Genomic DNA, 26056 nt, shown 5'->3' on the forward strand with positions numbered 1-26056 from the left:
ACCCATCCAGCCAGTAGTACAGGGTGTATGAGAAGTCCGGAAAAACTTTCAATTATTTATTGCACAAGAACTAAACATTGTACAAATGTCATACATATTGCATTTTGAAGAGAAACTCTGAAAGTTTTTTTACAAACATTCGACATGCAAACCATTAGTGACCTGGCAGATGTCAATATGGTAATCAAATTCTTGCCATATCCGTCCCAGCATGGCATCATCGACTGTGGCAGCGGCTTCCCGTATTCTCTCCTGGAGCTCTGCTACATCACATGGTAGAGGCGGTACATACACCAGATCTTTAGTGTGTCCCCATTGATCTGTCCCCTTCTGTAGCAAGGCCTATCCACCGATGCAGCAGCTCCATGTTCAGGTACCCATGAGCTTCACAATGAATGGGATGGAGCCCCATCCTGCTGAAAGATGAACAGAGAGTCCGATTGCATTTCAGGCATCAGCCATTGCTGCAACATGTCCAAGTAGGAATATCCAGTGACAGTGCTCTCAGTGAAGAAGAATGGCCTGTACAGTTTTCGACATGACAAGGCACAAAAAACATTTATCTTTGGGGAATCACACTCAAATTCAATGCATTCATGTGGATGGTTTGTACCCCAGATTCAACAATTATGCCTGTTCACTTTCCCATTAGTGTGAAAAGTGGCTTCGTCACTAAAAATTAAGCGATCAACAATGCCATCCCCACCCTCATTCAATTGTTGCAAGTGCGGACAAAACTCAAAACACTTGTCTTTGTCGTCGTCATTGAGCTACTGCACTAGCTCCAATTTGAATGGTTTCATAGATAGCTTGTGTCACAGGACTTTCCACACTGTCATTGGAGCCATTTCGAGTTCACAGGGTGCACAACGCACCGATTTCTTTGGACTGATTAATGTCTCTCGTATGCACTCCACATTCACTTCACTCACACTGCGACATCCGCTTCTCTTTGCTGGGCACAAGCAACCCATTGTAACACATTTGTTATGCCAGTGGTAAATGGCCTTCCTTGTTGGTGGCTTCTTACCGTACTTGGTTCTGTAGTAGTTTGATTAGATTGTTAAACTGGGATCCCATGAGATGCTAGGGAAACAACTGTCCAACAACGCACAGCCCTGCATGCCTGAGCAAGCCTTATACAAACGGGGGTGGGGGGGGGGGGCTACAGTTTTTTTCATAGAGGTGTTTAACTGCCTTGTAGTCCTGGCGGTGAAATCAAGGCCCCCTTCTCAGAAACACATAACATTTCATTGCTGCACCACACGGTGCTCATTGAAGCATGCCCGGAGCTTACGGTAACAGATGACTTGCGGCACTTACCAGTCCCCAGAGCTCAAGAAGCCAGGTCATAAAACCTGTACCCAGCAATCGAAAGCTGAGCCCCCCCACAGAGTTGTTACTCAGATCCAAGTGCCATCACAAGGACTTATTTTCTAGCAAACTTTTATTCGCTGCCAATGTAACAGTCACAGCACATATCCAAGATGACCTCCTAAGGTTTACACACAAATCTGCTGCTGCCTGCAACATCTTCCCCATGCCTTCAATGTAAAGAACACTGATTATGGTGCAAGGATACACAGATATGTCTACATAAAATTAGATAGATCCTTGTTGAAAGCAATAGAAAAATTCTGCTAGCCTGGTTCACTAGTGTGACATGATCTTTCTCTGCACAACAAAAGAATTGGAACAGCACTTTCTAGAAGCTCTGCACAAGAGCACGGGACAACGAACATCTTCCAGTGACCACAGAAATGTTAATCAATCATGCAAGTATGCTGAGCACTTTCTTCCATGGTATTGAGACCTGGACATCATATGCCAAACAAGAACATAGCTGAACACCTTTCACCTGTGATGCTTACAAAACATCCTAAGCAAAACAATGAAGGACCATGTGACATATGAAATGGTTCTGAATGCTGTGAAACTACTGAGTATCACCCTACTCTCAAGGAACATCACCTGCAGTGGCAGGACACTTTAATCTCATGGGTCACTCCCATCTTTTGCAATACACACTACCAAGTGAGATAGTACCAGCCAAGAGACCCCCCACGACCTGCTTTACACTTTCAAGATCGCACCAAATGTGCTATGAATGTTTTTCATATTGACTGTAACAAATGGGTGGCATGATGACGATGACACTAAAGTTTATAAAGACAAACGATTAAGTCTCTTTCATTTCTTGAGTTTTTCATGTGAACAATTCACAACAATCCTGTGTTTTACTGTGATGTATTTCTGCTGGATTTTTCCACCAGTCCTCTGCAAACACCTCTTGCTGCTCCTACACTGTTAACAGCAGATCTGCAGAGGAGCTGGTGCAATACTTGAAAGCAGACAATTGCCATTATAGGTCATTATGATGGGTTACGCACAGCAGTTAAGTTTGATATAGAACTGGCTATATTTTCATTACTGGCCATAGTTTTCACAATGTTTCAAAATCAACTGATCCATCATACTTAATTCACAGTGTTTACAATTAAAATGTCAACAGTGCATATCTTAAATTTGGCACATTTTAAATCATGGATTGTTGCGTATGAAACATGATAAGCTAGAAAGGGCATGTAATCAATTACTAGCATCACAGTTAGAAAGTGAATGGACATCATTAGGTTTCAGTATGATGGACTTAGAAAAACTAAGGACAAAGTTTAAGAAGATTGTAAATCACACACTGGAGAATTATGTGCCGAGTTAGTTGATTAAGAACAGCAAAGACCCATCTAGGTTCAATAACAAAATTCAGAAACTGCTGGGGATGCAGACACTATTGCACTCAAGGTTAAAAAAAAAAAAAAAAAGAACATGAAAATGATGACAGACAAAAGTTAGTAGAAATTTTTACACCTTGTTAAAAAAAGAGCATGGTGTCATTTGACCATCATAGAGATTCTTCAATGGAAGACATAATAACTGAATTCCTAGCATAGAGAATCAACTGAAAGAGTTGAAAATAAGTAAGTCAACACATGTGCATTACATACACATTTGGTTTTACAGAGAATGCACCATGGAACTGGCCCCTTACCTAACTTGCTATTATCATGCATCTCTTATCAAGCACAAAGTGCCAAGTGACTGGAAAAAAATGCAGGAGATTCTCGTACGTAAGAAGTGTAAAAAGAAAGAATCGGTAAAATTACAGATTAATAGCCTTAATATTGATATGCCGCAGAATTCTTGAACATATTCTCAATTTGAATATAAAAAATTTCCTTGAGATGGAGGCACACCTGTCCTATCAATCAAGTGAAACTCAACTTGCCCTTTTCTCTCGATATCCTGTGAACTCTGGGTGAAGGACAACCGGCAGATTCCATACCCATAACTTTCCAGAAAGTGTGTGACAAGGTGCTCCACTGTAGACTGTGAATGAAGCTACAAGAATATAGAATAGATCCCAAGCTATGAGTGTGGCCTGAAGATTTCATACGAAACAGAACCCAGAACGTTGTAGTTGGTGGTGTTCATCAGAGACAAGGGCATCATCAGGAGTGCCCCAGAGAAGTGTGATAGAACAGCTCTTATTCCATATCACATAAATGATCTGATGGACAGGGTGAGCAGCAAATTGGGGCTGTTTGCTGATGATGCTATGTGTGCAGGAAGGTGTCCTCCTTTAATGACTGTAGGAGGAGAGTGACATAATTTTTAGTTTGTGTGATGAATGGTAGCTAGCTCTAATGAAGAAAAATGTAAGTTAACACAGAAGAGAAGGAAAAACAATCACAGAATGTTCGAATACAGCATTAGCAGTGTGCTGCTTGACACAGTCACACTGATTAAATACCTAGGTGTAATGTTGCAACACAATACGAAATGGAATAAGCACTTAAAGGACGGTAGTAATGAAGGCAAATGGTCGACTTTGGTTTATTGTAGCCCAAAGGAGATCACTTACACAACACTAGTATGGCCCATTCTTGAGTACTGCTCGAGTGTTTAGGATCACCACCAGGTTTGATTAAAGGAAAAAAATCAAAGCTAGAGTTGCTACTGGTAGGTTCATGTAACACTTGAATATTATAGAGATGCTTTGTGGGCTCAACTGGGCGTCCCCAGAGAGAAGATAATATTCTCTTCATGGAACACTATTGAGAAAATATTTTTTGTTTTTCTCTTCAGTCCAGAGACTTGTTTGATAGAGCTCTCCACACTACTCTATCCTGTGCAAACCTCTTCATCTCCGAACAACTACTGCAACCCACATCCTCCTGAATCTGCTTAGTGTATTCATCTCTTGGTCTCCCTCTACGACTTTTACCCTCCACACTTCCCTCAAATATTAAACTGGTGAGCCCTTGATGCCTCAGAATGTGTCCTACCAACTGATCCCTTGAAGAGTCAACTTGTGCCACAAATTCCTCTTTTCCACAATTCTATTCAGTACCTTCTCATTAGTTACACGATTTACCCATCTAATCTTCAGCATTCTTCGGTAGCACTGCATTTCAAAAGCTTCTGTTCTCTTCTTGTCTAAACTAGTTGCCGTCCGTGTTTCACTTCCATGCATGGCTACACTCAATACAAATACTTTCAGAAGAAACTTCCTGACACTTAAAACTATACTCGAGGTTAACAAATTTCTCTTCTTCAGAAACGCTTTCCTTGCCATAGACAGTGTACGCTTCATATCCTCTCTACTTCGACCATCATCAGTTATTTTGCTTCCCAAATAGCAAAACTCACTTACTGCTTTAAGTGTCTAATTTCCTGATCTAATTCCCTCAGCATCACCTGATTTAACTCAACTACATTCCATTTTGCCTTTGTTGATGTTTATCTTATATCCTCCTTTCAAGAGAGTGTCTACTCTGTTCAGCTGCTCCTCCAGGTCCTTTGTGCTTTCCCTGACAGAATTACAATGTCATGGGAAAACCTCAAAGTTTTTGTTTCTTCTCCATGTTTTTAATTCCTACTCCAAATTTTTCTTTTGTTTCCTTTACTGCTTGTTCAATAAACAGATTGAATAACATCGGGGATAGGCTACAACCCTGTCTCACGCCCTTTTCAACCATTGCTTCCCTTTCATGCCCCTCGACTCTTAACTGCAGTCTGGTTTATGTACAAATTGTAAACAGCCTTTTACAAATTGTAAATAGCCTTTCGCTCCCTGTATTTTACTCCTGACACCTTCAGAATTTGAAAGAGAGTACTCCAATCAACACTGCCAAAATGAGTCTACAAATGCTAGACACGTAGGTTTGCTTTTCCTTAACCTATCTTCTAAGATAAGTCATAGGGTCAGTATTGCCTCGCATTCTCCAACATTTCTACAAAATCCAAACCAATCTTCCCCGAGGTCGGCTTCTACCAGTTTTTCCATTCTTCTGTAAAGAATTCGTGTCAGTATTTTGCAGCTGCGACTTATTAAACTGATAGTTCGGTAATTTTCACACCTGTCAACACCTGCTTTCTTTACAGTTGGAATTATTATATTCTTCTTGAAGTCTGAGGGTATTTCACCTGTCTCCTACATCTTGCTCACCAGATGGTAGAGTTTTGACGTGGCTGGCTCACCTAGGTCTATCATTAGTTCCAATGGAATGTTGTCTACTCCTGGGGCCTTGTTTCGACTTACGTCTTTCAGTGCTCTGTCAAATTCTTCATGCCGTATCATATCTTCGATTTCACCTTCATCTACGTCCTCTTCCATTTCCATAATATTGCCCTCAAGTACACTGCCCTTGTCTAGACCCTCTACATACTCCTTCCACCTTTCTGCTTTCCCTTCTTTGCTTGGAATGGGTTTTCCATCTGAGTTCTTGATATTCATACAGTTGGTTCTCTTTTCTCCAAAGGTTTCTTTAATTTTCCTGTAGGCAGTATCTACTGTACCCCTAGTGATACATGCTCCTACATCCTTACATTTGTCCTCTAGCCATCCCTGCTTAGCCATTTTGCAATTCCCGTCAATTTCATTTTTGAGACATTTGTATTCCTTTTTGCCTGCTTCATGTACTGCATATTTGTATTTTCTCCTTTCATCAATTAAATCCAGTACGTCTTCTGTTACCCACGGATTTTTACTAGCCCTCATCTTTTTACCTACTTGATCCTGTTCTGCCTTCACTATTTCATCTCTCAAAGCTACCCATTCTTCTTCTACTATACTTCTTTCCCCCAGTTCTTGTCAATCTTTCCCTATTGCTCTCTCTGAAACTCTCTAGAGCCTATGGTTCTTTCAGTTTATCCAGGTCCCATCTCCTCAAATTCCTACCTTTTTATAATTTCTTCGGTTTTAGTCCACAGATCATAAGACCACATCCACCCCTGGAAATGTCTTTCAATTTAAAATCTGTTTCCTAAATCTCTGTCTGACCATCACATAATCTATCTGAAACATTCCAGTGTCTCCAGGTCTCTTCCACATACACATTAGAGAACCATAAATTGAATCTGATTGCAGAACAATTCTACTGCCACCAATGAACATTTTGTGTAATGACCATGAAGAAATTGGGGCTCATACAGAGGCATTCAGTCAGGCATTTTTTCCCTCGCTCTGTTTTTGAGTGGAACAGGAAAGGAAATGACTAGCAGTGGTACGAAGTACCCTCTGTTATGCACTATGACGCAGCTTGGGGAGTATGTATGTAAATGTAGATGCTTATCAACATTGTTTTTAAAGCTGGAATGAGAAAGAGAGCTCAAATTTGGAGCAAGCAAATTTTATATAGTGGTAGTACATGTTACGTACCATGCAGAAGGTCTCTCTCATGTTTCTCCCTCATGTGTGGTTTTATCAAGTCTATCATTATCAAAATTTACACAGCATTAATAGAAATTCTCATTATGCTTTGGAATCAGGTGCACACTATCATAGATCCAGCAGCACATTCATCTGTATCACCAGCAATTCCATTACATTTTATTCACAAAACACCATTCCTTTGTTAAAAAGTTGCAAACAGCTCCAATCTCATGTAGCTCGTGTGCATACATCTGTAGTATACCTTTGTTTGACATCATCCAAAATTTTTGAGTTAAAATATTACTTCACTATACAATGCTTTCATGGAAATTTGATTATTTTTATTTCGTCTGTCTCAGTTGCATTGATATAAAATTCAGCTGTAGTGGTTACTGGATTTGGGCTGACATGACAAATCTCAAACCACACACCTTCCTATTAACCGTAATTATTCATACAGTATGGTTCCAAGAGGCATAGCAAAGTACACAGTGGCCAAGAAGTACCCTCACTGATGTTAGCCTGGCATCCATTGCTACTGACTGACACAACCAAAGTGACAAATATAGTGCGATTGTGTCAATCTGCAGCAATTGACATACCGGCTAAGATCAGTGAGGGTGCTGCTTCCCCCTGTATACTTTGTTGTGCCTTTTGGCACTATACTGTATGAATAATTATGGTCAATAGCAAGGTGTGTGGTTTGAGAATTGGCATGTCAGACCGAAACCAGTAACCACTACAGCTGAATTTTATATCAAACTAACTGAGATGGACGAAATAATAAAAACCACGAGTGAGAACAATGTCAGCAGTCAATAAGTGCAATCGTTTTTGTTTGTGGTGGGCACATAAATGCTTAACATGCAATACTAGCACCTTGTGCCAACAGCCCGTCACTGGTGCCATCTAGCAATCACAATTTTAAGTGACCACAAATACACAACATTCTATGTTGTTCACAAAAGTATAACACTGAATTTGCTAGTTGAATGTCATGTTGCCGACAGACGATGAATATGAGATGACAATGACAATTTCATATATTTTGATGCAGACTGAAGAGAAGACAGTATGTTGTTAATGCAGCTATGACATACAAGTTGCTTGATAAATATGTAAGCTTGGAATCTAAATTGGTTGAGATCTCTGTAATGTTGTCCCCTCTGGAGCAGCTCTTGCAGGAATGAATCAACAAGAAAGAGAGAAAAGAGAGAGAAAATAGTGTACGAGGATTAATGTAGCTTTCTAAACAGCAAGATAAGCGGAGAACTAGCAACAAGGCCATGCTATTTCTGGATTAGACACGATACTCCCAAGTGCAAGTTGCATATAACTAGGGTGCTGTATATTTTAAGAAATGTGCTTCTATGCTACTTACTACTTATCACCTCAGCACCAATAAAGTGAACTAGACTTCTCCAAAGGAAACTGCTATGTGCAAAAGCAACATTTCTGCTCACTAATTTACTATGCTGCCAGCAGTTCAAATACCATTAATATCAGCATAAGTATCGGACACATTGATTGTAGAATCATCTTCTGTTAATCTCAATACATATAAAAAATAGGTAAAGGATACACAGAGCCACCAGTCATTGTTACACACGGATTTCCTACAATACTGAGTTCCTGAAGATTTTTTAAGTGTGACAGATAGGCCACTTCATTAAGGTCCGTAATATGGTTATCAGCGACTGACAACACAGTTAGACTTGTTGGAAGATTACGTTCACAAGGCCGCAACTGCGTGATACGGTTTCCGTAGAGCAGAAGTTGCTGAAAATGTTATTTTGGGTTAGAAATGTCTTCTTTAACTACAGGATACTGACAAAATTAATGGTTTACAAAAGACATTTGTACTTCAATCATTTAGGAGAACATGTAAAAACTCACCAAATAGTAAAGGCATTGAGTAGTCGATAGGCACATAAACGAGACTGATCACACACTTGTGCTTGCATAAATAATTGAATAAATACACAACTATTATGAAAGGAAGTTAATAGTTTGAATAAGCAGTTTGTTTCATTTGTGATTTACTAATACATAAAACAATTTAGTAAATTATGGGAATATGGTGATAAAATATGAAAAAGATAATTACAGATTAGCCAAACATGATGTGCTACTTCAATATTGTGTCTCCCTATGATTTGCGAGTGTCTACAGGAGAAGTGTACGTGGCAGCAAACTTTTACAATTCTAGCTTTGTGCTTCTCTATGCATTTGCACTTTACATTTCTTTTCATTTGGGAACATTTAGTGCCCATTCTCCCTGAAGTTTGATAAACTAGTTCACTTAGCCAAAAACACTAAAAGTAATCAGCCGTGGTTTCGCTAAAGGAAACATCATGAAATGTTTATGAATAGATTTGGCAAAAAGTTTAGAGAAACTAATCTAGATAAATTCTAGCTCTAGAGAAAACAAGTATAGTATATTAAGCACTTTCTATAAAAGGGGTAGGACAAAAATATGGAAAAACCTTGAGAAATGCATGCAGATGCAGACACTAGCCAAGTCTGCAAGTTATGCTGTTGTATCTGACCATCAACAGCAGCTGTGTAATGTCCTCGATACAATGCAAGTGTTATCAATGTTCAGAACTATTCTGCATAGTTGTGATGGCATTATGTCATAGCTCAGAGAATTCGAACATTGGCAAGTTGTCGGTGCTTGCATGGCGGGTGGTTTTGTAAGCAAGGAAGCCTAGCCAAATGAGTTTGGTGTGTATACAGGCATAGTTATCAAAGATTTGTACCTTACATAGGGAAAGTGGAAAAAAATCATCTGCTAAGTTACAACGTGGATGAAAGAGTATGTTGACTGATCATGACAGATGTTCCTTCAAAATAATCGAATTGCAACAAAAAATAACAGGAAAACAGTTGCAAAAGTTATTGTAGAACTGGATGTCGCACTCACCAACCCTGGCAGTACTAAAAACAACATGAACGGGGCTCCAGAAGTTGGGAATTGCGAGGCAAGCTGGAATTCCAAAACAACTCTTCAGTGGTGCAAATACCCATAACAGGAAAATATGGTGTTGAACCCGTAAAACTTGGACTATGGAGCAAAGGAAGGAAGTCACTTATTTGGATGAGTGTTTCAAACTATTTCCAAGATCTGGCCATGTTTATGTCCCAAGAGTGAAACATGGTGGGGATTGGGCAGCCATATTGTGATATTCAGTGGGCGCCACAGTTGCTTCGCAAGGTCGCATTAATGCCAAGGGTTACATGACCATTTAGGCTAAGCAGGTCCATCCCATGGTACAATGTTTGTTTGCCACTGGTGATGCTGTTTGAAGACGACAGGGCTCCTGCCCACACAGCTATCACCATTCAGCACTGGTTTTGTAAACACGAGGATGAAATAGCATGTTTCCCCTGCCACCACAGTCAACAGATCTAAATATGATTGAGCCTTTGTGATCTATTTTCTAGTATAATCACTGTCCGCCTCCATCATAATTATGTGAACTTGTCTTATTTTGGAGGAAGAACGGTACAAGATTCCCTTGAAAACCACATAGGGCCTATATTTATCTATTCCAAGATGGCTGAAAGCTGTTTTGAGTGACAACAGGTTTACTGCACCATATTAGGCATGGTAATGTGCTGTGTTTTTGGTGTTCTCATATTTTTCTCCCCCCCCCCCCCCCTTCCCATATGTATATGGACAGAAGTGGCCAACTATGGGGATCTCATACTTATACATTACTTAATCAAATTATTTGTTTTCTTTTGACTGTATCTAAATGCCAACATTTTAATCCACATCTCATATTTTTCGCTACTGCATTTGAATTTGCACTCGTCTTCATTAAATTAGCACCATAGTGAGAAAGTATTTCCATATGAGACTGTAAAAAAACCTCGTTGTGAAAAGTGGAATACAAACATTTCCAAGAAGAAACACATTTTAAAATTTTGTTACCTTAAGTCTTGGAAGATAAGACAAATCAGCAATATGCACAATGTTGTTGTCTGACAAATCCAAATGCTCCAAATTTGAATTAGTGTTCAGATGTTCAATTGTCTGTAGACAGAGGAAAAAGAAGTATTTAAATATACATACAAGTAAAAACAAACACGCAGCAGATTTCACTTACAAGATATTAAAAATTGGTAAGCAACAGAAAAACAATAATGAAGTCTTCTTCTACATTCTAACTATACTGAAGTACTGATGGATGTCCACACAGATAGTTGTTTGATTAAATGCATAATAATTTCCTTATTTCCGTTCTCATCAGCTTACTATTGGCAGAGGGTGGAGGGAGATAAGAATAATAAAAAATAACTCTGATACTATTCACAGACTGACCAAAAATGGAAGGAAGATTAGTGCATAACATTCCACCAACACCAAGAATATTAGATGTGTTGCTTGTACTGGAGTCTACTGAGAGTGACTCCTAGGCCGAGTTCGTATCAACATAAACACTTCAGAATTTGCGGGATTCAACTTCAATTACCAATTTACTCTCAGGCATTATTTCTAATGGCATGGTCACATCTTCTAAAGCCCTGAATTCCACGTACCGCATTTTATCTGAATTCAGTGACAGTCACGCATGTGTTGTGTTTTGTACTAATTCAGTGACAATCCATTTGCAGAGTAAAGCTATAAATTTTCAAGAAAGTATTTACTTTTTTAAGTGGTGAAGTTACTCTGTTAGACATGATACTAATAGTTGCATCGTTCCCTTATATACAAAGGCACATCATTTAAACAAGAACACAAGCGGATCAAATATAGATTTTTGTGGTACACCTGCAGTGATTATTTTTCCATTCCGAAGATGCTGTTTCACTGTGTACACTCCCTAGATTTCTTAAGGTGATGCACTACATCCCCAAACAGTATTAGGAAAAGGATAGTTGCTAGTCATCATATAGCAGAGATGATGAGTCACATAAGAGAACAACAAAAAGACTGAAGAAAAGTGAGCTTTCAGCCAACAAGGCCTTCGTCAGAAATACACTATACACACACAACTCGCATATGCGTGACAGTCTCTGGCTGCTGAGGCCAGACTGATAGCAACAGCGCATGATGGGAGAAGCAACCAGGTGGAGGGAGTAAGGATAAGGCTGGGGCGGGGAGGGGAAAGGATAGCAGGGTAGGGGTAGCAGACAGTAAAAGTGCTACTTATGGAAGCATAGAGGAACAAGGTGGAGTGAGGGTAGGTCAGCTACTTGCATTCGGGATGTTACACAGAGGGCAGTGGGAGAGGACGGGGTAGTGGAAAAGGAGAGAAGTGAAAAGGCTGTGGGTGTGTTGGTGGAATACGAGGTCTTTTCAAAAAACTACAGAACATTCTTAATTTCGAAACAATGGTTTGTTGGAGCAAAGTGCAGTTGGGATCCTTGCACATGCTTATGTTTAATGTGTAATTGCCAGAAGTTTCACTGTTGTATGTCTGTTAGTTATTGTTCAGTGCTGTATTAAGTAGAACACTGTGTCACACAGTTGCGAATTTAGAGATGGCAGAGTTAGACGAGCAATGCATCTGTGTTAAATTTTGTGCAGAACTCAAGAAAACCTTTACAGAGACACAACAAATGATGCAGGAAGCCTATGGAGATGAGTGTTTAAGGCGTACTCGGTGTTACAAATGGTTCATACAGTTTTAAAAGTAGCCGGACGGAAGTTAAAGATGACCCTTGTTCAGGACGTCCTTCGACGTCTACCGACGACACTCTTGTCAGGAATGCAATGAAAGTGTGTGCACAAATCTAAGACAGATTGACTGACAGATAGCAGAAGTATGTAAGATTTGAGTTGGATCATGTCATGAAATCCTGACACAGCATCTTGGGATGCACTGTATTGCTTCAAAGTTCGCTCCACGGTTCATAAGTCAAGACCACAAAGACCTTTGGTTCGCAATCTGTAAAGAGCTTTTGGATAGCACAAATGCGAACAAAATGTTCCTTATGAGAACCATAACTGGTGATGAGACGTGGGTCAACGGTTATGATGTTGAGGCCAAGATTCAAGCTTCACAATGGGTCAGGAAAGGTTCTTCAAGATCAAAGAAAGTTTGTCAGATCACATGTCAAAGCCATGCTGACTTTGAATAATTGGTTCATCTTGAATTCGTGTCACTAGACCAAACTGTTAATCGATGGTACGAGGTGCATTCAAGTTCTAAGGCCTCCGATTTTTTTTCTAATTAACTACTCACCCGAAATCGATGAAACTGGCGTTACTTCTCGACGTAATCGCCGTGCAGACATACACATTTTTCACAACGCTGACACCATGATTCCATGGCAGCGACGAAGGCTTCTTTAGGAGTCTGTTTTGACCACTGGAAAATCGCTGAGGCAATAGCAGCACGGCTGGTGAATGTGCAGCCACGGAGGGTGTCTTTCATTGTTGGAAAAAGCCAAAAGTCACTAGGAGCCAGGTCAGGTGAGTAGGGAGCATGAGGAATCACTTCAAAGTTGTTATCACGAAGAAACTGTTGCGTAACGTTAGCTCGATGTGCGGGTGCGTTGTCTTGGTGAAACAGCACACGCACAGCCCTTTCCGGACGTTTTTGTTGCAGTGCAGGAAGGAATTTGTTCTTCAAAACATTTTCGTAGGATGCACCTGTTACCGTAGTGCCCTTTGGAACGCAATGGGTAAGGATTACGCCCTCGCTGTCCCAGAACATGGACACCACCATTTTTTCAGCACTGGCGGTTACCCGAAATTTTTTTGGTGGCGGTGAATCTGTGTGCTTCCATTGAGCTGACTGGCGCTTTGTTTCTGGATTGAAAAATGGCATCCACGTCTCATCCATTGTCACAACCGACGAAAAGAAAGTCCCATTTATGCTGTTGTTACGCGTCAACATTGCTTGGCAACATTCCACACAGGCAGCCATGTGGTCGTCTGTCAGTATTCATGGCACCCACCTGGATGACACTTTTCGCATTTTCTGGTCGTCATGCAGGATTGTGTGCACAGAACACACAGAAATGCCAACTCTGGAGGCGATCTGTTCAACAGTCATTCGGCGATCCCCCAAAACAATTCTCTCCACTTTCTCGATCACGTCGTCAGACTGGCTTGTGCGATCCCGAGGTTGTTTCGGTTTGTTGTCACACGATGTTCTGCCTTCATTAAACTGTTGCACCCACGAACACACTTTCGACACATCCATAACTCCATCACCACATGTCTCCTTCAACTGTCGATGAATTTCAATTGGTTTCACACCATGCAAATTCAGAAAACGAATGATTGCACGCTGTTCAAGTAAGGAAAACGTTGCCATTTTAAGTATTTAAAACAGTTCTCATTCTCGCCGCTGGCAGTAGAATTCCATCTGCCGTATGGTGCTGCCATCTCTGGGATGTATTGACAATGAACGCAGCCTCATTTTAAAACAATGCGCATGTTTCTATCTCTTTCCAGTCCGGAGAAAAAAAAATCGGAGGCCTTAGAACTTGAATGCACCTCGTATATCGGAACATGTCGTGATGCCTGCGAGAAAGTGTGAGAAGGAAACGGCCTGAAATGTGGCACAACAAGTCATGGCTCTTGTATCACAATAACGCACCTGAACATTCATCCCTGTTGGTGCACAGCTATTGTACAAAAAACGAAATCACTGTGCTGCCTCTGCTCCGTACTCTCCAGACTGGTCCCTGCGGACTTTTTTTCTTTTTTAGCAAAGCTGAAAACCCTGCCGAAAGGATGAAGATTTGCAACAACAGACAAGATAAAAGAAATTCCGCATACAGCACTTTGCATGATCCAGCAAGAGACTGCTCCCAGAAATAGAAATAGAGTATCAATTATGGAAGACAGCATTTCGAAGGAGGCCATACACAATAAGTAAAGATGAGAGTAGAAAAATTTTGTAGACACAGTTCCAGAATTTTTTGATCAGACATCATAGAGGTCTGTGTAGTGCTGAAATGGGAACACTGAAGAGGTTGATGGGTAGGACAATGACTAATGAAGGTTGAGGCCAGGAGGCCAGATTCATGGGAACATAGGGTACACTGCAGGGGGAGTTCCCAGCTGTGCAATTCAGAAGAGCTGGTGTTGATGGGAAGATCCATTCTGCTCAGGCTGTGAAGCAATCACTGAAATGAAGAACATTGTGTTGGGTGGCATGCTCAGCAATGGTGTGGTCCAGGTGTTTCTTAGCCACAGTTTGTCAGTGGCCATTCATGTGGACAGACAGTTAGTTGGTTGTCATGCCCACGTAGAATGCAGCACAGTGGTTGCAGCTTACAAGGGAACCTCCCCATCGCACCCCCCTCAGATTTAGTTATAAGTTGGCACAGTGGATAGGCCTTGAAAAACTGAACATAGATCAATCGAGAAAACAGGAAGAAGTTGTGTGGAACCGTGAAAAAAATTAGTAAAATATACAAACTGAGTAGTCCATGCGCAAGATAGGCTACATCAAGGAGACTCTGAGCTCAGAAGCGCCATGGTTCCGTGGTTAGCGTGAGTAACTACACAACGAGAGGTCCTTGGTTCAAGCCTTCCCTCGACTGAAAATTTTACTTTCTTTATTTTCGCAAAGTTATGATCTATCCGTTCGTTCGTTGACGTCTCTGTTCACTGCAATAAGTTTAGTGTCTGTGTTTTGCGACCACACCGCAAAACCGTGCGATTAGTAGACGAAAGGGGAACCGAAAACATTTGATTGCAAGGTCATATGTCAACCGATTCCTCCACGGGAAAACACGTCTGATATATTCTATATGACACTGGTGACGGCATGTGCGTCACGTGACAGGAATATGTTGTCAACCCACCTAACTTGTACACTTAGCGAATGGTAAAAAGATTCTTCTACCTTGCCCGATTTAGGTTTTCTTGTGGATGTGATAATCACTCCCAAAAAAGTGATGAAAACATAAGAGTTTGTCACATAAACTGAAAATAAAAAATTAAACTTTTCACGCCACGGAAGACTTGAACCTAGGACCTTTGTTCCGTAGCTGCTCTCGCTAACCATGGGACCACGGCGCTCCTTGACTCCGAGTGTCCTTGATGTTGCCTGTTTTCTCGATTGATCTGTGTTCAGTTTTTCAAGGCCTATCCACTGTGCCAACTTATAACTAAATCTGAGGGGGGTGCAATGGGGAGGTTCCCTTGTTAGCTCGTAGACTGCGTGACTAGTTTCACATGTAATCTTCCGTTTTATGGAACAGGTGATGCTTGTGGCCGGACTGGAGTAAGTGGTGGTGGTGGTGGTGGTGGTGGTGGTGGTGGTGGTGGTGAGAGGGTGTATGGAACAGGTCCTGCATCTAAGTCTTTTACAGGGATATGAGCCACGAGGCAAGCGGTTGGGAGCAGATGTTGGGTATGGATGGACAAGGATATTGTGGGCAGTGGAATACCACTGTAGGAGGGGGTCAGAAGAATAGTGGGTAAGACATTCCTCATTTCAGGGTACAATGAGAGGTAGTCGAAAAGCTGTGGAGATTGTTAATCAGTTGCTCCAGTCCTGGGTGGTACGAAGTCGCGAGGGAAATGCTGCTCTATGGCCAGACAGTGGTAATTTTGGAGGTGCTGAGTCGCTGGGAAGATAAGGCACGGGAGATTTTTTTTGTACGAGGTTGGGAAGGTAATTACGGTCCATGAAGGCCTCAGTGAGAGCCTCAGTACATTTCGAGAGGGACTGCTCATTACTATAGATGCGTTGGCCACGGGTGGCTAGGCTGTATGGAAGAGACTCCTTGGTATGCAATGGATGGAAGTCATCGAAGTGGAAGTATTGTCGTGGTTGGTAGGTTTGATACGGATGGAGGTACTGATGTAGCCATCTTTGGGGTGGAGGTCAACATCGAGGAAGGTGGTTTGTTCTATAACCTATTGGGCTCAACCTTTGTTAGTCATGGTCCTACCAATCAACCCCTTCCCTGTTCCCATTCTAGCACTATACAGCACTCTACTCCACCAACACACACACAATCTTTTCAATTCTTTCCTTTTCTGCTAGCCCCCCCCCCCCCCCCCTCCCCCCAGTCAAACTTCCCAACTGCACCTAGCTGCCCTACCCTCTCTGCACTTCATCCCTGCAAGCTCCCACAAGTAGCACTTTACCATCTACTATCCCTACCCTGTTATCCCTCCCCCTCCCTGCCCCAGTCTCATCCTTAATCCAAACACCCAACTGCTTTCCCACATGCATTGCTGCTATCAGTCTGGCCTCAGTAGCCAGAGACTCTGTGTGTGTGTGTGTGTGTGTGTGTGTGTGTTGTGCCTATCCGCAATTCAGCATCTCTGCTATATGGTGAGTGGCAACTATCCTTTTCATAATACTGTTATATTCCATCTTAGATTTTCCACTGTTTGATACATCCCTTAATTTACGTAAGATAAAAACTATTTATCAGTGAGAAGTCTGATACAATAATATTTGAGCTTTTATAAGAGAATACAGTGAATTGCGAAATCAAATGCTTTTAACAAGTCACAAAAATTACCAGTTGGCAATGGTTGTTGTATACAGTGTGTATCCAGTACCTTTGAGAATGTAAGAAGCAAGACTGGCCTGTAATTATTAATGTGTCTTAAGCTCTTTTACAGTAAGGGAGACTGGTAACAGCGCATTTCAGTCTGCCTGGAAATATCCCCTGTGATAGTGATGCAGTGCTTATGTAACTGAAGACCTTGCATTCATGCCATGAGCATGATTTTAGTATTTTGCCAGAGATATTACCAACTCTGAGTTTTTGGTTTTAAAGACGTTAATTACAACCCTTTATGTGACAACGATAACTACATATAGTGCACGTCTGATTTGCTATTTATTACTTTATTTGCTACAATTGATTATATTAGCATTAATGTATTCACAATAGTTTCTCGGATAAGTATCTATACCATTTTTATGTTTTTAAGTCCGAACTGTCAAGTATCAGTGAACAAGTGAGTTACAGTACCAATATTTACCAATGATCTTTGGGGTACTCCTCTTCGGAGTTGGTTTTCGTGTTCAGCTAACATCTCTCACCTGTTGAAATGTGTCTAAAGCCTTCTGGAAATATAAAAAATATGGAATCAACCCAACACCCCATTGATGCGGCTCATTAAGTGAATAAGAGCCAGCTGTGTTTCACAAGAAGGAAGGAAGGAAGATTATAGTTCAATGGCCCACCAACATCAAGGTCCCTAGAAATGGAGCGCAACTGAATTGCAGGTGGAGATGCAAACCATGACAAGAGGTTAAGGAGATCGAATCTACGGGCATTACTACGAGTAACCCAGGAACCATGCAAGGCGTCATTCTCTATATGGCTCGCACTTTTGTAGAATTTGGAAAGTGGCAGGTCCAACCATAAAATGGGACCTCAACTTACAGGGTCGAAAAGTGAGAGACTTTTTAGTTGCCTCTTACGACAGGCAGGGATACCTCGGGCCTATTCTAATCCTCAGACCCGCAGGGGGTGTTTTTGTTGATCACTGTCTTGCACATCCTATTGATATGAACTTCAGAAATGTGCAGTTAGAATTTTTCCCAGCTAACAGCAGAAGCAAACTGAATCCTATTGATTTGGGAATTATGTACTTCAGGTCATTTTATAGGAAGAACCTTGTTCAAAGACTTTTGACCGTGATGGATTCTGGGATGGATCTCACATTTAGCAGGATTTCAAAGCTGAAAGCACTGCATTTCATTGCTAAGCCTTGGAGGGCAGAACAAGAAGAAGAAGAAGAAGAAGAAGAAGAAGAAGGCTTGCTTACAGCTGTACGAGAAACACTGCAGCCAAAGTGCACTTTTAATGAATTTCCACAGGTAGACAACATTACAACTGCAGAGAAAATAACTGTGAGGAATTCACTGCAGGAGAATTGTTTGCTAATTCCTCTTGATAATGGAGAAGAGTATCAGTGCCCACCAGTGCTCAGGCAACTCCAGCAGAGTAGTACTACAAAGCTAGTTTTTTCTGTTCTAGGTTGTGAAAATACCCTTGAGACTTACGAATTGATGCAAGAAAACTCTGCTATGGACTTCATTTGCAGAAAACAATAATTGTTAGAACTGTGATTTTTTTAAATTGTAAATATTAAGTTTTTATTAAAATTTGGATGTTTCTTAAAAAGACATAAGATTTCTACTATGAATTGGTCCATTTTTCATTTTATAAAATACAAACAAAACACAAGAATCAGTCCACAGAAAAGCTATTTCACAATGTTTCAGCTATTGACACCATTCTACTTGCCAGTGGCTCGTACGTAGAATTGGTAAGCAGAGCAACATCAGCAGATGTTTTTCACTGGATATCTGAAGTAAGTACTAGAAATAAGACCTATGCACAGTATTTATTTATATATCAACACACATTGTGAAACCTTCACCTGGCTTTTCTGGAGCATTTCTACCTTTGAATGCAATTTCCCCCTGTTTACATCACCAATCAATGTCAAATTTCATATATTTCTAACTGCTTTGCAAATAAATTTGATGTGAAATGAGTGAAGAGTTCATAATGAAGATTTCATTTATAACTAGAAACAGTAGATATCAATTACATATGTAGTATACTCCATGAAGAACAAAATTGTAATCAATTACACAAAGACAACATACAATATGTTCCAGCACCTGATAAATGAAATGTTATGGACAAGATATACCTTACTATTAACTGACACAATAAATAACACAGTACATCTGGAGGCAACAGCTACTGCTACTACCACCACCACCACCACCACCACCACCAACAACAACAACAACAACAACAACAACAAAAACAACAGACAAGTGGCCGCCAAGAGATAAGTGTGATTTTAGTGCTTGTCGAAACTGAAGTTTTGATTGTACTTTTTCATCATATCTTTTAAACAATTATGAAAAGATACATTGATACTCACCATAAAGATGACACACTGAGTAGCACTTAGGCACAATGAAAAGACTATTATAGACTATGCTTTCAGCCAGAGCCTTCTTCAGAAAAGAAACACACACAAGCACACACAAATGCTGTCTCTGACCACTTTAGGGGGAGGTATAGCAGATTACAGGTGGGGGAAAGAAGATTGATGTCTAGTGGAGTGTGCAGGGACTACAGTAGAAGGCAGCAGGACAAGACTCTGGCATCTGGCAGCATCAGGAGGCTGTGGGGGAGGGGGTGGGGCAGAAAAGAAGAGGAACAGAGAGCAGAAAAGGCTGGTGGATGCATTGGCAGAGAGTAAACAGAATGAGGGTGAGGGGATGTGAATTGGGAGTAGGTTATAGGACAGAGGGAGCAGAAACTGGGGTTATTGTAGGTTGAGGCTGGGACAAAGTCAGGAGCAGAGACTGTGTTGTAGAGATAACTCCCAGCTGCACAGTTCAGAAAAGCTGTTCATTGTTTTGTTTTGTCTTAGGGTGCAAAAACAACTAAGGAGTTGATCAGCCAAGCCACTGGAAAGATTTAATTTCCCAGAGCTTGTTAACATGAAGGAAAGACCAGTGATGATGCTGTATTCTGGTCCCTTCAACCCCCACAAACCAACCAACCAGTGATGAAGCCAAAGTGACACCACCTGCTGACAGACAGCAAAACAGAGATCATTGGAGAGAATGGAAGAACTACCGAGCAAAGGTATGAGGACTGCAGACTTAGCAGCAGTGTCAATAGCCTCGTTTCCCATCAGACCAACGTGACCATGTACCCACATAAACATCACAGTGGCTCCATCAAGAGTGGGCAAGTGAAAGCTTTCCTGGGCCCATTGCACTAAGGGGTGGTCAGTGTACAGAGCACAGACTCTCCAAAGGGCACAGAGATTCAGAGCAAAGACCACAATTGAACTGTGTGCCATGATACAGGGCAAAGAGCTCCACTGTAAATACTGAGGAGTGTTCCGCAAGCCTATAACAAAAATTGTCAGTGCCAATGCTGAAGGCACACCCAACACCATCCTCGGTGCAAGAGCCATCAGTGTACACAAAGGTATTATCATGAAGTTCTGTGCAAAGGTTGAGAAACTTACGCCGACTGAGTGACTGTGGAGTAGTGTGCTTAAGGAGCGAATGAAGTCCAAGGTGAACATGGGCTGCCATATGAAGCCAAGGTGGTGAAGGGTTCACACCCATCAGGAAAGTGGCAGGTAGCATGAAGTTAAGCTGCTGGAGCAATAGCCAAAAGTGAACTTCAGGAGGTAACATAAAAGATGGCTGTGCCCCATACTCGTGATCAACGGAGTCATCGAAGGAGGCATAGGATGGGTGGCTAGGCAAGGAGACAAACAGCGTGTGTATCTGCTGAGGAGAAAATCACAGCAGTATGACAGCAGTAGTTTGGCAGCTTCTGCATACAGACTCTCACCCAGGCTAGTGTAAAAGGCGCCAATGGCCGAACAGATGCCACGATCGTGGATGGTACAGAGGCAGTGTAAGAGCGATGAACATGCTGATGCATATACGAAACACTACTAGTCTAGTTTAGAACAGCCTAGGGACTGGTACAAACAAAGGGGGGTGGTCCAATCTGCTCCATGGACTGGTAAATACAAAGGAAGGTGGTCCGGTCTGCTCCCCACGGAGTACCGCTGAGGACACGTAGGACAATGAGAGACCGTGTACAGCAGGTGGCCAGGTAAGACACATGGGACCAAGAAAGTTTCCTATCAAGCTTGAGCACCAGGAATTTCATAGTTTCAATGAACAGAGGTGCAATAGGCCCAAGATGCAAAGACGGTGGAAGAAACCAATTGCGCCGCAAGAAATTCATACAAATGGTTTTGTCAGTGAAAAAGTGAAAGCCATTGTTGATGTTCCATGAGTAACTACAATCAAGACACCGCTGAACACGCTGCTTGAGGTGACAAGTCTGGAGAACTGCAATATATCGCAAAATTGTCAACAAAAAGGGAGCCAGAAATGCCCAGTGGGTGACAAGTCATAAGAGTGTTAATGCTGATAGCAAATAGGACAGCGCTCAGAATGGAACCCCGAGGCACATCATCTTCCTGGATAAAGGTTCCAACAAAGCAGAACCCACACGTAACCTGAAAACTCGGTCTTTTAAAAATTCCTGAAAGAAACGGGGCATAAGGCCACAGAAACATCACATGTAGAGAGTATGGAGGATACCAGTTCTCCATAAGGTGTCTTAGGCGTTCTCCAAATCAAAAAACATGGCCACAGTCTGGTATTTCTGCGGAAAACTGTTCATGACATGGGTTGACAAAGTGATGAGATGGTCAACAGCAAAATGGCATGCTCGAAATCCATACTGTGCTCTGGTTAATAAACTGTGAGATTCGAACCACTATACCATGCGGGCATGAATCATACATTCCATCACCTTGCAAACACAGCTGGTGAGAGAAATGGAAAGAAGGAAGGCGTTTCTCCTTACCAGGCTTAGGTATGGGTATGACAATGGCGTCACACCAGCATCTGGGAAACATGTCCTCTGCCCAGATGTGATTGTACGTATGAATGAGAAAGTGCTTGCCCGCAGGAGAACTGTTCTGCAACACCTGAATGTGAACATCGTTTGGGCCTGGAGGAGGAGGATCAGGATGAAGTGACAGCATGATCTAGCACCCTCATAAATAAGGGCAGCATTGTAGCACTCATGATTCTGAGAAGAGCAGGGTATTACCCGAGCTGTCTCCACTTGTTTCCGATGGAGAAAGGCAGGGCGATAGTGAGTGGAGCTTGATATCTCCGCAAGAAAGTGGCCCAAGGTGTTGGGGATAGCAGTAGAGCCACTATGACATCATCTGTTATGGTCAGGCCGGAAATTGGGAAATTCACCTTGGTCCCAGAGAGCCATTGGAGGCTGGTCCACACAACGGAAGAGGGAGTGGAACTGTTAAAAGAACTAGAAAAGGAAATCCAGCTAGCTTTTTTACTGTCCTGAAGAATGCGACAATGCTGTGCATGTAACTGTTTACAACAAATGCAGTTGGCCATCACAGCATGATGGTTAAAAACGCGGAGAGCACATCTCTGCACATGAATTGTGAAATGATATGCCTCAGTCCACTGAGGGATGGGAACACAGTATGTAAAGAGGAAGTGCAAGGAATGAAACTTTCTGCAGCGGTAAGGATAACATTTGTAAGATATTCCACCTAGTCATCACAACTGAGGAAATGTTAGTTGAAAGTCGCCAGGGAGGAGGAAACGCTCCAGTTGGCCTTAGAAAGGTGCCATTTGGTTGTGCATATAGGTGGGATAGGAGTCAGCAACTGGATAGTACACGGGAAATGGTTGCTCACGTACGTGTCAGAGAGAACAGAACACTCTAAACGATGGGCAAGCTGGGCAGTGCAAAAGCAGAGATCTGAATGGGAATAGATGCATCTAGAGTCCGAAAGAAACATGGATGCTTCTGTGTTAAGGCAGATGAGGTTAAGTTGATTGAGTAGGTCAGCCAAAATGGCACCTCTTTGACAGGTTCTGGGAGAACACCAAAGGGGATGGCGCGCATTAAGTCACCAAAGAAAGGGGTGAGGGAGTTGCCCAACAAGCTGGAGGAAGTCTACGCCAGTGACACTGAATGACACAGAGATATAAACAGTACAAAGGGAAAAAGTGAAGTGAGGAAGGAAAATCAGGACTGCAACAGCTTGCAGCTAGGTATTCAGGGAGATGGTGTAACTATGAACTTCTTCCCAGAGGAGAAGCACAACTCCCCCATGAGAGGGAATGCCGTCCTTTGGGGAAAGGTCAAAATGGACCAGAAAGAAATGTGAGAGGTCAAAGTGGTCATGATGATGCAATTTTGTTCCCTGGAGGCAGAGAACAAGTGGACATTGTGATTCCAAGAGCAGCTGTAATACCTCCTTGTTGGATCTAAGGTTGCAAACGTCCATTGGAGAAGAGTCATAACGAGGAAAGGGGAGGAGGGAAAAAATTAAGGTGTGTCACCTCGGTGGTTGTCAGTTGCTAGCCTTCGAAGACACACGGCTACAGGGTGCAGAGACTGGAGGATCCTGCTCCATGAGATTTACGGAGGCTACAGCATTATCCCTCAGTCAGTCTGCGGAGTCCAGGGCAGAAAAACAATTGACAATGCCCACCAGCAACACTGAGGTTGGCTGGGTGAGGGTATCACACGGCAACACCTTTGAAGAGGATCTCTGAGTCAGCAAAGGAGAGGACCATTTGCCTTTGCTTGATTTCTTGGAGCCTTTGCTGTTGGCAGATGATGATTCAGATGTTTTTTAGTAAAAAGTCTTCGTGGGAATATTCCTTCTGTCCTTTCCAGCCTGCTAGTTGTGAAGCAGGCAATTTCGCTGCATGAGGTGAAAATTTAGTGACTCGTTGCACAGCTGGAGTAGAAGGAGTCAAGGATGCTAGTGTGACATTGGGTGATTTTATTACCATGGTGCTGAATTTGAGATTGCATGTCTGATTGGCCACGTCCTTCGTGGAGAGAGATGTAGCAAGAACAGTAATGTCAGTGCCAGATGGTAAAACACAGGGTTTCCAACTAGCCAACAGCTTGCGAGCAACAGGTGAAGGCACTGCCTTCTTCACCCGGATCTCTTGGATGGACCGCTCATTGAGACACATGGCACAATCTCAGGAGAAGGCTGCATCGTTGCCGCTGCAACTAATACAGAGAAAGAGGAACATAATTACTCTTGTGAGCATTCCTACCTAGGTTATACATTTGGCCAGGTGTCGCAAGGGCAGTCTAGTGTTGTAAGAATGACAATGGTAGCAACGCATCAGGTTCGGAATGGATGTTCAGACTGTAATAACTTCGTAGCCTGCTTTGATCTTGGATGGAAGCACTAATCTATCAAATGTGAGAAAAAGAGTATGTGTGGGCACTAAGGGTGTGTCTACCTTTTTCATCACCTGATGGACTGCAATGACACCCTGATCAGAAAGGTAAGTTTGGATTTCTGCCTCGGTCGGACCATCAAATAGTCTAGTGCAAATAACACAATGCAAAGAATTCAGCATTTGATGGGCCTTGACATGAACAGGATAGCTGTGAAGGAGTGAAGCTGCAAGCAGTTGTGCTTGAGAATCAAAAGTAGTCCTCAAAAGCAAAGTTCCATTATGTAAACGACAGCAGCATGACACAGGGTCAGCAACTGCATCAACACCTTTCTGAAAAATAAACGGATTAACCGTAGCAAAGGCTGACCATCTTCAGTATGTAAACCACGAGGAACCAAGGTGCATCTGTGACAGTCTTTGATACCTCAGCCTCATTCCGTTTATGTTTAGTAGACATAGACTGAGAAGATGATGATTGACTCATTGCGAGAGAATCCCCCATGATTACCAGCGTCTCCGATGGCGCACTCCCTCCAACTGGGGGGGCCTCCCCTCAGAGAGGCACTCCTCCGCCTGAGGTGATTGTTCACACCTCCCGAACACCTGACAGAGGAACTAATTGGTAATTTGGGAAGGTAACTGCTAAGGCAATCAGTCCTCCCTGGGCCTGACCTGTACCTGGGGGTACGCGCAAAACCTACCTGTTGACCGGGGGCTGGGAATTACATGTTACCCAGTTATGTGTCAGACACGTGGGCCGCCCTTCGGGACTGCACGGCGAGAAAGAAGAAAAAGAGGAACCTCAAACACCTAGTGGAGGAAGGATATGGGAAGGGGAATGGAGAAAGAAGGAAAGGACGAAAAAACAGTGCAGGGACTGTTTTGATATCAGGCTACTGAAAATGTCACACACATTCCCAAAAACATTGCACACATTCCCCAAGAGAGGGGAAAAGATTAACAAGAGGATAGGCATGCAGTACGGAAACGAAAACATGCTGCAAACACTGTGGTCTCATAGTAGACAAGCACAAACTCGCCAAACAGTGGTGACCTGCCGGGGGGGGGGGGGGGGGGGGGTCAGGAAAGCTGGAGGTGGATGCAAGGATCCAGATGGCTCAGGTTGTGAAGCAGTCACTTAAATCAAGCGTGTGGAGAAGACACACAATTGACAAAGGCCTTCCACCAGGTAGTTACTGTGATTCATATTGACAATAGTAGGACCCTCGTCTGCAGGTAGGATGGCTGTGCAACAAGGTGGTCCTCTTTGTTCCTGACCACAATTCGGTGGTGGCCATTCCACCCAGTAGCTGGTTGGTACTCATTCTGTGCAATGATTGCACAACGGTTGGTGTTTGAAATTACTTCTTGCACAGGTAGCCCGTCCTCTGATGGAGTAGGAGAAGTCTCTGACGGGACTGTAATAGGAAGTGTTGAGTGGGCAGGTCTTGCAACTGAGTTTTCCACAGGGATGGACTGTGATGATGTGGGGTTTGGGTGGGCGATGGAACACCACTTTAGGAGGGGTGGGAAGGATCTTGGGTACAATGTCCCTCATTTCAGGGCAGCATGATAGATATTCAAAGCCTTGATGAGGGATGTGGTTCAGTTGTTCGTCAGG

At 42.5% G+C, this 26056-nt stretch overlaps 1 protein-coding gene across 2 annotated transcripts in view; it reads right to left on the minus strand.

The window, feature by feature from the left end:
- Nucleotides 1-26056, minus strand: part of LOC126198601 (uncharacterized) — a 197731-nt gene that overhangs the window by 149201 nt on the left and 22474 nt on the right. The window contains exons 1-3 of one of the 2 annotated variants that reach the window (XM_049935053.1): nt 17640-17726; nt 10656-10757; nt 8298-8494 (exon numbers count right to left, since the gene is read on the minus strand). In XM_049935053.1, coding sequence (XP_049791010.1) covers nt 8298-8494; nt 10656-10757; nt 17640-17693 — 353 coding nt within the window. In that variant the 5' untranslated portion in view covers nt 17694-17726. Of the gene's footprint in view, nt 1-8297; nt 8495-10655; nt 10758-17639; nt 17727-26056 lie in introns of those variants that run through there. The other variant, XM_049935051.1, reaches the window with a different exon arrangement.

This window comes from Schistocerca nitens, chromosome 8 (assembly GCF_023898315.1).
Source record: "Schistocerca nitens isolate TAMUIC-IGC-003100 chromosome 8, iqSchNite1.1, whole genome shotgun sequence".
NCBI classification, from domain to species: Eukaryota; Metazoa; Arthropoda; class Insecta; order Orthoptera; family Acrididae; genus Schistocerca; species Schistocerca nitens.